Here is a 15416-nt window from a genome sequence, read left to right as displayed (position 1 = left end):
AGCTTTCTGAATCCCAGCACAACCATTCCATCCGAGAAGCATGTTCAGCAAATCGATGAGATGCACCGAAATCTGCAACACCTGCAGCCAGCACTGGGCAACAGAAGGGGCCCGATTCTTCTCCACAACACCTGACCCTCACAACCAACCAACCCTTCAAAAGTTGAACAAATTGGGCTACAGAGTTTTGCCTCATCCACCATATTCACCTGACTTCTTGCCAACTACCACTTCTTCAAGCATCTCAATGACTTTTTGCAGAGAAAATACTTCCACAACCAGCAGGATGCAATAAATGCTTTCCAAGAGTTCACTGAATCCCAAAGCACAGATTTTTAGACTACAACAAGAAACAAACTTATTTATCTTTGGCAAAAACGTGTTGACTGTAAAGGTTCCTATTTTTGATTAATAAAGATGTGTTTGAGCCTAGTTATAATAATATAAAATTCATGGTCCAAAACCACAATCAGTTTTACCAGCCTAATAGTATCTCCTATGTGTAGCAGTCACAGCTGGCAGGAGAGCTTTGTTGAGCCATAAGGCAGTTGGTTACCCCTTTGAAATTACAATAACTGAGCTCTTGCCCAGGAAGTTAAATTTCTCTTAATTGTACTCTTTTCTAGAAGAGCTTTGCCATATTTTCACCTTCACATTCACTGTAACTACACTATTTAAACAAGAATTGTAAAGAAGAGCGAAACGAATGAAAACTCAGCCTCTCAGAGGGATTAGAAGAAAGAGAGTTTTACCAAACCAAAAACTGCAAAACAATGTGTTTGTGCAGGACTTGTGATATGCAAATCTAGCAGCACTCAGCTTTCTCACTTTAAGAGAAGGGCAAGTACTGCTTCATCCTTCAAGAACTGCTGTTCTTAGGAGAATATACTGACCTAAAAGTTACCTTTTTGAGAAAGAATTAATGATAGTTTGGATTCTTCAATTGATGGGACTGTCAAATATTTCCAGCTAGAAAACCAGCACAAGGTGAACATCAGATCTGCTGATGCTATTCTAACTACTTTCAGAGTCAGTTACAGAGCCAGCCTCTTTGACGAATAGCCATAGGACTACATATAACCACTAGCTAGTGCAGCATTATCCCTCACTGAAACTGTTGGATGGGGGCTAAACATACCAAAATATCTGGACACATTTTGGCTGAAAATTTAACTAGTTCTTCGTGTACTTTGACAGATTCTCTTACTAACTCTAAAAAATGTCGAAGTAGAGAAAAGTGTGTTCCAGTATAAATCAGTAAGGTGACTAAGGCTAAAGGTGAACTTTTCCTGCCAAGTACAGCTTAAAAGAAGAATGACTGAGGTGAAGCTTCACTTCTGGATGAAGTCCCCAGCTACAAGGTTCTGAGACAGAATCATAGTATCATTTTGGTTGGAAGAGACTCTTAAGATCATCAAGTCCAACCATAAAGATGGTGTCAAACAACACATAGCTCAGTCCTGAATCTATGAATACAGTCTGAATACACATGGGAGAGCTAAGAAAAGAGAGAACAGTTTCATGCTTTCATCTGAGTCAAGACGTGCATCTGTGCATTTTGGAGACAGAGAGGCATGACATGCATGCCCTAGAGGACTTCGTTGCAGTAACTGGACCTATGATGATGGAAAACCTGGACCTGAGATGGTGTTGCACAGACTTCAAGTATCTCCTACATAAACACTGCTATTAGCATAATTTGTTCCAGTCATCAAAAGGGGAAAGAAAAAAAAAAAATGATGTTGCTTGATTTTTTTTTCTTTCAGAGGGTCAAACTAAGTCTGCCACAACATGTGGTACAGTGAAGTATATTTACTATTCATCACAATGAAGCCTTGGATCAGAGTCAAGGGGCTGGAGTAGACCAATTCAATGTACTACAAGTGACCTGTCATGCAACTGTGACCTCCTTTTTGGTGATTTTTTTTTCCAGCCTGGATAGATACAACAGGCAGAGGGGGAGAATCAGTCTGGAAATCAGGCATCAGTAACAATCTGAGAAGCTGGGGACCTGTGTCCACCTCTGACACATAGTGCTTCCAACGTATTCAAGTAAATTTGACAGCTTCACAGGCACCAGGCTTCGGTTATCCTTTTGTAAGCAATTTTTATTCTGTTTCAGGTAACAGCAACTGTTTTCATGTCTTGTAAGAACGTATCTGTTACAGGCAAGGCAGAGCTGAAATTATGCCACTCAAGAGAATCATCTTCTTTAGGAGATAAAGCAAAAAGAGCTCTAAAACAACACAGCAAGGACAGACTAGAAAATGCCAAGTACATCTGGCAGCAAAATGTACAGTCCAAACCTAAACAGCACAACACCCAGGAAAATTTAACTGTGCAGAAGAAGACAGTACTAGCAGTAAAATATAAAACTTGAAGAACCCTAGTGAAGAGATTCATTACATGAAACAATTTCTGATGGAGCGTACAACTGTGCAGCAAAGCACACCATAACCTCCTTATTTATCCACATCAAGCATACAGGTGGCAAGATACACATGTGGTCTACGGACACCAAAGAGGTTACCATGACTGTGTGATAACAGAGAGCTCTGGGTGCACACAGAGCTACCATATGAATATGCACATTAAGTAACACTAAGAGAAAAAATCCAAGACCTTGAAAGACTTGTAACAAAGGTCAGTACCATTCCTCAAAAACCCAATCACTGATAAATGTAGAAGTCTCACTTTCCAGAAAGACTCCCAACAGTTTTTCTTTCTGAAAGCTTAAACTTCCAATATCTCAGACTGATCAGTTAAATAACTGTGACTTCAATTACTACCTTGCAACATCATGTTTCTATGTATCACTTAATTTTGCTAGCTACCAATATCAACTGCTATACGTAATCTTACAGTAAGACTCCCTCCACCTGCTGAAAGGAACAGCTAGATCCTGAAGTACATATAAAGAGAGGTCAAGCTTCTTTAGCATGAATATGTCAAAGAAAGATCAAAACTGTTTTGAAAAATTTTCTACTTCTGTACTTTAGATTCATGAAAAACAAAAAAGGAACATAATTTCACTGCAACAGTTACAAACACTGCTTCTCAAATGTTTGCCCTGGTTAACTTAAATACATCCACAGTATTGTAAACTGAAGTAATCTTAAAGCCAAGTCTTTGAAATCACACCACAGTAGACATGTAATTTCAAAACAAAATATTTTCATTTTGGTGATATTGGATGACTAAGTTACTTTCACGTATTTCTTGCAATATTCAATGAAATATTTTTCTAATTCCACCTTTATAATTTTCTAGTATTTTAAGCATAAAACTTACAGTTGCAGATATATAATCCGAACTCAGAGTTTTAAAAGTGCATTAAGTAGCATATCTGCTCATAGTAAGAGCAAAAAAAAGTGCTCTATATAAGTCAGATTCACAATTACATATTAAAATAACTAAAGCTGAAATAACTGCTCTAAATCTACATTTATACTGAATATATTACATATTATACTGAATATATTTTGCATCTTCCTACCATAATCTTACATTGTACAAACTACAGTATTTTCACTCATCTCAGTATCAAAATTTAAAAATTCTCAACTCATTTCATGTTTTATTTGTTTAGAAGCTTATCTTAATGCTTTAACAGATGTTATCAAAAAAACACCCAAAATCCAAATCAATTTCTCAAGCGAATGAAGTGGTGCCAAAGAAGTGCTTCACAAATAATAAATGCCTACAGACTTGGGGTTTCCCACTCATATGTAGTAGGCTCTGGAATCTGTTTTTACTACAGAAACAAACAAACAAGCAAAAACAAACAAACAAACCAACCCCACACAATCACACCCTTAACTCCCTCTCTCCACATCAGAATCAACTTCCTGCCCTCAGTCACAAAGTTCTCTGTGACAAACCTTTACTACAAGTGTAGACCTGCAATTCTGTGCATCATTGCTCTATTTGAAATAAAATTCATATAAAAGAACTAAGAAAATGTGGTCTCATGAGAGTTCTCCTTCAGCTCCAATGAAAGGAATTGAATATACACAGGGAATAGTTTAAAAAATTAAAACAATACTTTACTTGGAAAAAGCCACAGTAAAAATTCAGTTATATAGTTTCTTTTTCTTATATAAGGATGGTTTTTAAGCTTCAAAAGACAAATAAATTAATACTTGACAAGTATTGAGGCATGAAAAATATCGTTCTTTTCAAAAGATTCACTATATCCAACTGAAAAGTGTTATATGTTTTTTAATATTTTTTTCTTGATTGTAATATTGAACTTGCTTTCTTTGATTCCAAGCTTCTTCAAGAAATTCTTGGTTTATACAAACCAAATAACAATATGTGATGTCCTCAAAATAGTATCAGGAGCACTTACTCATCATACTTGATATGATAAATAGCTTCTTCATCAGTGTCCATACAGTCCGAATAAGAAGTTGATGGTGTACTGTCCAAATTATTTGCATTTTCTCTAGAATGATCTTGACTTATGTTTCCATTAGTCCTTTTGTGAGTGTTACCACTCTTTCCTTGAGCTTTACCATTCTTATGTCCCTTTGTTGCTCGTGTAACATTTTCTATATGAGCTTCAAACCAGGCTCCAATGCTGATATCACGGGCATCCACCAATTCGTTTATCTAAGAGGAAAATTCAATAATGAATTCATGCTTATTTTATACAGTCTCAATTAAGAAAAAAATAAATAAGACAACTTACTATGCTACTGCTTAACTTTGTTATCAGGAAAACAATCAACTCTAGTTACTAAACTACTTGAGCTTCAGCAAGTTCAAGTCACATGCAGTCATTAATAGTTGCACTTCCAGTATTATACTACTCTTCCCTCATTAAAATTTGGTATGAATATAATCTGTAAGTAATTTTAAAAAGGAATGCTAGATTACTTCCTCCCCCCCACTCCCAACCTGAAAGTTAGCTTCATCTCTTTCATTATCCTTTTCTCTTGCTTCAGCAGTTGTTTTTTATGGCTAAAATAAGCACACATATCATTAAAATACTGGCTCACAGCCAAAGGGTTTAAAGACATTCCTGCACCTCCAACTTGGACTTATCATTTAACCTCCTATCTTTCTGGTCTGCAAGATTTTTTTTAATCCTTCAAGATTCAAGGAGACAGAGGGAGGAAACCAATCTAACAAGGTTGGCACCACAGTTAGCCAGAATCTTATGACTGTAAGATATGGAACTATCTCCCAGAATTTCTCCCTTTTGTACTCACAATAATACTGGTATTTAGCAAACAAACCACTTCACTATTCTAAATCATGTTTCATATTCTCAAGTCTTCAGCTAATTAAGCAGATGTTCCTTCAATAATTCTGAGAACACTGAAAAAAATATTTCAAGAACATTAACAAGTATAAAAAAATAATTACTACAGAACTAACTCTCCACAACTATACCATAGAAAATATCTATACTAAATATAAACATATATATATGTACGTATATGGTTTAAGCTACAGCATTTGCCATGTACCAATATAGTGGCAGACAGATACTTACTCAGTCCCAAAGACTAGCATCTATAAACTGAACAATCTCATTGCATTTTCACAGAGGCATGCCAAAAAAACACTTTCAGTACTTAGAGTACTGAGTACTTAGAGTACTTTCAGTATTTAGAGTGAACCAGTCCTAACATATCTAAAAGTGCAACTGACAACCAATTGTGTGAGCTAAAAAGTTTATCCCAAGAACACGGTACTTATTTTGCTGTTTCCATTCACCTTCTTAAAATGCCCTTCAAAACCTAACCCCTTATTTTTCCTCCCATGTAAAAGATCAACATATATTTCTTGATTTTTATTCTTACAACTTACAGTAAACTACAGCTTTTTACCAGGATGAAAATTTCAAACACATTACAAACAAATCAGAGAAAGACAGCCTTATTTTAAACCTGTCAATCTATTTTAAATATAAACAGTGCTTTCTGGCACTCCTAGAAGGAACTATCACAACGGCAACCCTACACAATCATATGTGTTTGAATTAGTTGTAGCTCAAAGCGCTTGTTTAGTTCCTCCTCTCAAAGACACAGTTGAGCAAGACACACACTACTAAGGATTCCCCCATGTGCTGCTGCTTCTTGTGACCAGTTATGAAAGTGTCAGAAAAGCCATGTTAGCCAAGTCAAAAAGCATCATCAGATGCAGAACAAAAAGAAATTAAAAAAATACATCAGTGCAAACTCCCTAATTATTTTCTAATGCATCTTTCCGTAATTTGATGTGCATACTTACACAACAGATTTGCCACCCTTGCAGAGAATGAAGGGAAATAATTATTACCACAGACCATTGAGGAACATCAGACAACTATTTCATATTACTGATGTCTGGTTTAAGAGCTGCGTTATTACTACATCTTTATAAACACTATTAAACCAATTCTGATTTTAATTACCGACTTGGTTTGTGTGTTTTCTATTCCAAGGTAGTTATGAGTTCTCACCTAAAATGTTTTTACTACTGCCAGAGATTTTTGGATGAAAAGTATGGAAGAACGTGTGAGAATCAGAAAGGGAAATGCGCATGCTTCTGAATGAGCTTTGTTTTTACTAACATCGTTCCCATATGCCTAATGAGCGTTACTGTAACTCCTCTCTTGTAACCTTTTATTCCTCCTTTTAGAACTGGAGATCAAGCATGGGTACCCTGCTTAGCCAAGGTGGAGTCCTTCACATATGGACACCCAGGTCTTAAACCAGACACCAGTAACAATTCCAAGTCCTGCTAACAAGGAACAGGAGTTGAACATAATTCAACCCACCATTAGTTCTTCAGAGACCACATAAATATCAGATGTCAGATACAACTGGAATATAAAACAAGCTAAAGCATTCTGATTTGCATAATATAAAATGACCACATGCAGGAAATCTGTTCAAATCACTATTTTCACCATCTAACAATAATTTAATTATTATTAACAATTATTTCCAATATCAACTGCACCACTATTTTTTTTTTTAATTACAGGTTACATACTGGCTGCCTTTCCTTTTGGTAGCTGAAATGAGAGAAAGGAGCGCCCAGCTACTGAGACTGTTCATTGCATGGTGTAAGTAACAGGTATCTTTTTAAGTCTAGTCTAGATGCAGATCCAGTAAGACAGAGGACTTTCCTCAGACAGAATAAATTGTAACAAACTATTCCTTCCTATAACTACACAATTCCTTATTGTTTGACAAACAAGCAATGGCAAATAATTAAATACATCCACCCATTTAGTCATCTAACATAGGTTAATTTATGGCCATTTTTACTGACTTCTATTAAACAAGTTTACTATCTTTGAATTACATTATCGGCTAAAAATACATTCTTAAAAGTTTCCCGATTCTATAAGTAGAAATCCTCTATACATTCATACTGTCATCTACAAACAGCAAAGAATGCAATGACCGTATCCTTATTTTTCTCTTTGTATATTAAAAACACGTGGCTGGCTGAAAAAGTAATCAATTCACAAGTAATACAGGAGAAAGTGTTAGATCTCTGGTACTGGGGATCACAAAAATTCCAGCTGACTCAAGAGAATAGGTTTCCTTGAGTATGTTTGCCAATATCACCATTCCCTGTTCTATTTTCTGCTCCAATCCTGAATAAAACAGCCAGAAGACTACACGATATAGGCTTTTAATATTCTTGAAAATATAGATTTTAATACTCCTTTCCTCAATCAACTGATCTTCTGCAGCTTCCCCTCTCCACAGTGTTGTTCTCATCCTTTCTTGCATTATCTTTACACCCACTGATTAATTGTACAGCATCAGAACTGAAGAACTGGAGGTTTTCCCCCACTCTAATAAACAGAGACAAAAGGAAAAAAAAAAAAAAAAAGGTCGCACACAAGCTTGTGTTTCCACGTTCAAGCTACTAATTTTTGATTCCCCAGCTCCTCAGGGAACGAATAAAACTCACGACACAGAGTGGTACAGGAATGTACGGTAACTTAACACTTGTCCTTAATACCAGAAACATTAAGTAACATTCCACATGAAACTAAGATAGCTTCCCATCAGGATAAAAGGTCTAAGTAACAGTGTTTGTGCAACTGAAATTAACTGCATATGTACAGCAGCCCCAGCCTTCTTTTCTTTTCCTTTTTAGTAATTTTAGACATCTTCTAGCAAAAGAATTGCTGTTAAGGATATTTCATACCTAAGAGAAACACCCAAACAGAAGGTAAAATGCTACCACTTCCCATATATACACATCCTAGTAAATTCCAATGAGCTAGCAATATGGAAACTGCCCCTTTTCTGTTTAATGCAAACTTCCAGTACTCTGGTGTAATCCTACAGAACACCCTTGAAAAAAAAGCAATGAGGTACAAACCTAACAATTAATATGTTACATGTGACTCCCAAAAAAACAAACCCCAAACTAACTGTAATAAAATAACAATCATTATATCACATACAATTTAAAGAAATTGTATTTTTCCATGGTTTATCTCATGCAGCACTGAAACAGTAGCATTAAAACAAGTACTTGGCAAGCTTGAAAAAAATAAGTAGGGGAAAAGCTACACTTTTCCACAGATTTTTTTATTAGCTTCTTCTGTTCACAGAAAGTACTTCTGTGAACAGATACTCTACATTTTCTGGACAACATGTTGTGGAGAACACAACATGCCAGAGTTTATGAACTCTCCCAAAATCTGCAGCATCAGTGAGCCTGGTAAAGAGACACTTTAACGACTCTGCAAGAGTCAGCTTAAGTGAAGTCAATTTGACTTATGTCAAATCATGAAAGAAAGCAATTAGGATACACATATTTTACAATAAAACAATGAACTTTTTTAACAATAAAATTAAACCCACAAGTGTGAGGCAAGTTTCCAGCTTTTACAGTTAGGACATACCTTGTACAATCCAATGCCAGGATCAATGAGAAATGAGCGAGATGATGTAGATGGCTGACTGGGTGATCCACTATTTGTTTTTTTGACTTTGTTCTTGCAATTGGAAACAGCACAGGGACTGACTTCTCCATCCTGATCTGTCACAGAAGCAGTGGTAGCAGCTTCAGATTCAGAACGTATCAAAAGCTGAACTATATCATTTAGTCCAACATTGTAGTCAAATAAAGTGTGTCCATCTTCTAGCTGCCAAAAGAAAAGTATACTTGTAAAATTCTACCTTGAGGTATGTAAGTAGTTTCCAAATCTTCCTTTTACAGACAATCATAGACCAGAAGAGGCAAGCCAAGTATTTCAGGTAAATAAAAGCCAGTGTCTTGAGTACATGCAAAACCAAACTCTCATCAAGTTACCTGCAGTCCTGATTTCATCCAATGAAAATCACTTAAAGGCTTAGAGACAGACATCTATACAGACTTCAGACCGTTTAACTGTGCATCAACATCCAAGATAATGCAGTGATTTTCTCATGTTTCTTATCAAAACACAGGCAGAATCTATGTTACCACTTACATGACATAGAAAAAAACTATAAATATATGTGAGAATTTTTAAATTTACATATCTGAAATGTACACAATTATTGTTATTTTAAAATTCACTTTTTCTCAAACTTTTCTAGAAAGTAAGGCAGTACCTGTTAACTTCCCTAATATTTGGAGACTTATTTTCTAAATGAAACAACTATACGTAAAAAAAAAAAAAAATCTCACATACATAAAACTCAGTTTACCAAACTGTAAGACCTGAAAGTATTGTGCAAGAGCAACTCCATTGAGAGGCAATAAACACCAAAAACACATACCGGACCTTCGATTTTATGAAAGAACATCTCCTAAATTGAAAGCATTCAAAAATATTTTTATTCCAGATTTAGCCAGGTTCCCTGTTCCCCACTCCCCTGCGCCAAGATCAAAACAAGATTACTCACAGAAAGCAAGTCTTTTAATCAGCTAGTTTTAAAGCCATTGTAAAACTGAAGTAACATGCACTGTGTAACATTGTAGCACTCCCTCAAATAGCTTCCTACATCAGGCTCCACTGTATTCCAGATGCAATCAGATCCAGCAGAACACCAGAATATAAATAGAAGTAGCCTTTTAAATCATATACAGCACAGAGTTACAAAATGCTATTCTGGGCCCTACTCTGCACAACTTTAAGATATCTGTTATTATTTTTATTTTACCTGATGATCTCACCTACCTGCAATTAAGCTAAGAAACTCACACCAAAAAACATCTAATTTGTATTCTAGAAGAGAAGAAAAACAGGGAGTAGTGACTACTGCAGCTTTGCTCAGTTAAACACTCTTATCTACAGCATCTTTGATGTAATTTACCTGAAAGTGTAAGGTATTGCTTTGGGACATCAAAACTATGATTTGATTAGTTACATTTTACTTAATGTTGCAGTGAGAGAAAAACATGAATGACTAAAAAACTCCCACTTGTTTCCAAACTAATTCTACCACAAAAGTTACCTGACCTTTTTCCAGAACAGGCACTATTTTCAAAATCATTATTTCAGGAATCTTTTCAAACAGATGTTTTCATAAGCTTATGGGCAGTATCACTCCAACAGAAAAAAAGTAGAGAGCAGGAAAGAACATAAAAAGAAAGAAATAAGTGGGAAAGAATTCTACAGCTTCTCACTAATACAGTTTCCTGTATCATCCAAATGAATGCAAGTTTCTTCTTTCATCCCCTCTGCTTTTTCAAAAAAACACTAAAGGGCAAAAGACAGCTATGGACACGAGCTGCGACTCGGGAAATGAATCGGTTGTTATTCCGTTAATTTCAGATGTGTGTAAAAAAGAATTACTCTCCTTACTGCTGATAACTACCATATTCACAGCTGGGATGTGTAAACAGGAGTAATCGCAGTTCATTTCAACAGAAGTGAAGCTGAGCCAGCTGTCTAGTCCGCAGCTGGGGGAACGAACCTTGTTCAGCTGGCTGTTTTCAAACCAGTTCAATGTGCCACAGATAAATAGTTATAGCATCAAAATCTTCAGTACTATTAAATTAACACAACTCTTGAAACAGAAGTCCCCAGCAACTGTTATTCTAGAGGTGACTACCAACACTGCCTCATATGCCTGAAGCTTTACGTTACGGCTTCATAGTGAGCAGCAAGATAGTTAAACAAGTTTAAGCAACCTTTCCTGTCCCACCACATCATACATTCCTACACTTTTGACAACTCTCTAATGAGGGGAACAGAAGTGTTCTTGCAACCCTATGACAATCCATATCTGGGGGCTTTTCATGCCACAAGATGCTCATATTTTAACTGTTAAGATTACCAAAATTTTAAAAACAGCCATTCTTGAATTTCAAGTACAAATAAACCCAAGCCAAAGTAAATAATCACCCTGCAATAATCCATTAGAAAGGGGAGAAGGAGGAAAGATCTATATTTCTGGAGCTGCTATTGCTTCTGAGCACTACTGCAGGCTCACTTTGACAATTTAATCTCCCAACAAGTGATTTTTTTTTTGCAAAGTGTTTAAAAAAATTCAGTGTTAAATCTGCAAAATAGATCACTTCTGAAATAGTAAATAAATGGAACGTTACAGGAGACAACATAGCTTTGCTCTGTTTTTCTATTTGAACTGGACTGGACAAGATGTGGCAGAGGTTCCAGTGCACAATGTCCAGAATCCTATGGCATGAGGAAATCTTCTGAAAGCTAACGCGGCAGAAAGGATAATTATGCTCCTGGTAGGCTGAAGGTATCTACAGAACATACAAGTGAGAGCAAAGAACTACTGTTACAGTTTCCCTTCTCTCAGGACTTGCCATTTGCAGGCTGACAGAAAAGTATTTTGTGGTACTGCAGTTTAAAGCTTAAAGCCTGAAGGTAACTAGTGTTAACGCTCAATGAAAAAATGTCCTGTGTCTAGTGTTCGCCGCCTCTTCATCAGTTATGACCACAGAATAAGTTATATCTCTAGTCCGCAACTGAATTATCTCTATTAGCAAGTGGAAAAAGAAAAAAAAAAAAAAAAGAAAAAGAAAAGAATAATATTTAGAAAATTAATGTGTCCAGGAATAGTCATATTTAATATGTTTGAAAGCAAGACATACTTAGGCTAGGCCTTTAGTAGGAAGAAACCTTCTCTAATGCTACACACACCCACCACAATGAACAGAATACCTGTTACTACCTAATCCTTCATAAGAATCAAAGAAGTAAGCTTTTATGAATATGAACTAAATGGTCAGCAGAATAAACTGGTGACTACGAAGCTGTCTGCTTTTAAGTATTAATTTATCATGAATTAACTTTCTGTTCTCTGCCCAAGTGACTGTGAGTTTTGGTGGGGGCTTTTTTGCTTGTTTGGGGTTTTTTGTTTGTTTTATAATCAGTATTCTTTGCAGGAATCTTCTATGACTACAGGCTATTCTATGATTAGTGATGTCACACTTCAGACTGAAAGCACAGTAACAGAGATAAGATTACTATGAGCACACTTCAGATGAGGCAGGACATAGTGTTTGGCAACATGATAAAAGCACCTGTCCATAGCATCAGCAAAAATATGTTCCAAATATTAGCAACCATATGAATTTAGGCTAAGTCATTGACTCTGCAACACTGCCTGTTTCTGGGAACAAAGTAGAGAAACACAAAAACTCACCTAGTAAAATCAAGTTCACATGCTATTTGACTCACAAGAACTAATGTATGCCTACCAGCATATCTATATCCATCACTATCACATTACCGACAGCTGAAATCCTTGGAGTAACAAAGTTGGAAAGCAATCAGTGTTTAAAGAACACCATTCCACAGTAAGAGAGAAGAACTATAAGATGTTGTTTCTTGAATTACTGACACTATACTGATATTAATATAACAATGGAAACTTGGGCAGTAAGTCTATAACCTCACAGACTACTAGATTAAAAAGAAGTAATGCAGCACATCACTTTACAGCATACATGTCCCTCCAGACAGAGTAATATCTCTTATTCTGTTCCAAGTTGGCCAAGAACTCTAAGATGACTTTTCAAATTTTATTATTAAAACAGTATCAGATGCAGAAAATTCAGGACCTACCACTATGTCTGGATGACAATAAGCAGTAGAAGAAAAAGTGTGATACCTTCTTCTCTACAGACACCTAGCTTTTAAAATCCACCCTGGAATACAGTATTTCTTAGCCAAAAGAGCCACACAAAAAGACACCACAAAAAACATAAAACAACCCACAACCAAACACCCCGCTACTCCCCCCAACCCCACAGACCCACACCTCTTGTTTTCCAGCAAACACTGCCTTACTATGTCATCAAAATTCATGAAGGCATTAATGAATTGAGTCCCAAATAACCCCATGGGCAAGTTAAATATTCAACTCGGAAAGGAAGAAAATTTCATCTAAAGCAATCCGGCAATTTGTGGGAGTAAGTGCTGACCAGTCTCCCACTCAGCTTGAACATATGTTCACTTCTAACAATAATTACCTATAAAAATATATAAACAATTTCATCTCATTCTCCTCCATAAAGATACCAAGGAGATTCCCTGAGGATGTATTTGCCTGGACAGCACATTAAAGAAAGAAACATTACATGTTTACTTAATGATTCACTAAGCATTTGGGGTTGCTTATCATTCATAAGTTTATGTATGCAAACCAGAAACAAAAGTAATCAGGAAAGTACCAGATAATCAAGCTGTATCTCATTCAAGTCAGTTATGATTTCTTAATAGGTGATTAGAACATGTACTAAAGCAAAAATAACTGAACAGGAAATTTCATTTACAAAATTTTGCTGCCTCTACTGTCATTTTCAAAATATGCTTTTATTTTCTCAGCAGCAGATTTCACTTTCAGTTTTTCTTCCTCTTAATCACTGGCATACTTCAAAAGCTTTAAGGCTTCATTAACATATTCTGAAAGAAGTTAAACTCAAGAGCAGCTAGATTTACCATATCTAACATTCACTATATTAAATATCCATTAAGTAGAGAAATAGATTACAACCTTCAAATGTATTTTCACAGATCACACGTTATAGATACTATCAGTTTCAAAATACTTCTAGAGAAGGTTGCTATAAATACATAAAAGTAAGACAACACTGTGCTTACATTACTACACAAGAGTGGCTGTGGCAATGCAATACTGGAATTGATACCTATCTACTATCACTGTTAGAACTGTCTTGTAACACCAAGCTGCAAATGACTTTAAAAGCATGTAGAAGCTGCACTTACACAAACATAAACGCATCATGCAGACTCCAGTATGATATTACACTACCTGGTTGGAGGGGGTGACACGCAAAAAAAATACACCTGACAAGTAATTCACTAATTACTATCATATTAAGTTGTCTACAAGTCTCCGTAGAAGCTCAGCTCATTATGGGTTATACAGCATGGACAGAAAGCTCCCAAAAAAGCACATAATCATTCTTGTAAGAACACATTACCTACTGTGTTAATCTTAAAGTGTAATCCAAGAGGGTAAATTCCTGGATCACCTTAATCCAGCCACTCCACTTGGCAACCAAGACTTCTTACCATTTACAGAAGTGTGCCTTTGAGCACTTTCTGAGGTTTTCTTTTGCAAGAACTTGAGTGGTGCCTACATAGAATCACAGAATCATTTTGGTTGGAAGAGACCCTCAGGATCATTGAGTCCAACTATGACCTAACTCTAGCATTAAACCACGTCCCTAAGAACCTCGTCTAAATGCTTTTTAAACACCTCCAGGGATGGTGACTACACCACTTCCCTGGGCAGCCTGTTCCAGTGCTTGACAACCCTTTCTGTGAATAAATTTTTTGCCTAAATCTAGCAATGAAGATGAAAGAAACTATAATGAATGTATAAGAGCTCTTTATTTAATGTAGGATGATGCAAAGTTAAGTGATATCAATCTTTTATTCTGCACACGTTAATACATGCACTCTACAAATCTACTTAACAGGAAATGAATAAGGGCGAAGAGTTTCAAGTTCAGCAGAAAAACTTCTGAGTTTACGGGAGCTACCAACTGGGTAAGGTAGTCTGAAGAAATCAAGAACCTGTTGCTTCTAGTTGGGTACTCATGAAAACAAGCAAAGTTGGCTTGTAGAATTTCTAGTATTCTCCATCTCAAGACTGATGTACAAACCTAACTTTCTGTCTGCAAGATGGCTGCTTGAATTATGAACTCTGCTTAATATTTTTAGAGAAACATTCAACCCCATCTTCAATCCCCATTTAGTAATTAAGAAGCCTAACTGAAAATTCAAAATCAGCTTTGAAGTATATAACAGTGAGTTTTGGGCCAATGGGACCAACTCAGGTCAAGAAAATTTCAATAATCCTTACCACACAACATTAAACAATTAGCTCATGGACTTCTGCCACTCAAAGTGTGTTCAGTTTACTTATGCTTTTAAATCTGAACGAAAACTCAAACAATACTTTTTAAATTTCACACAGAAAACTGTAGCCTACACATGGATTATCTGGTATTTG

General features: G+C 36.1%; 1 protein-coding gene across 2 annotated transcripts in view; it reads right to left on the bottom strand.

The window, feature by feature from the left end:
- The window catches only part of UHRF2 (ubiquitin like with PHD and ring finger domains 2), a 92874-nt gene that overhangs the window by 68318 nt on the left and 9140 nt on the right, over window positions 1-15416 (bottom strand). For both annotated transcript variants that reach the window (XM_065046076.1, XM_065046077.1), the window contains exons 2-3: window positions 8873-9115; window positions 4352-4614 (exon numbers count right to left, since the gene is read on the bottom strand). In XM_065046076.1, the coding sequence (XP_064902148.1) occupies window positions 4352-4614; window positions 8873-9115 (506 nt within the window). The remainder of the gene's footprint in view (window positions 1-4351; window positions 4615-8872; window positions 9116-15416) is intronic.

Source organism: Columba livia, chromosome Z (assembly GCF_036013475.1).
Source record: "Columba livia isolate bColLiv1 breed racing homer chromosome Z, bColLiv1.pat.W.v2, whole genome shotgun sequence".
Lineage (NCBI taxonomy): Eukaryota > Metazoa > Chordata > Aves > Columbiformes > Columbidae > Columba > Columba livia.
Note: the sequence above shows the minus strand (reverse complement) of the source record. Positions and strands in the feature narration are given on the sequence as shown.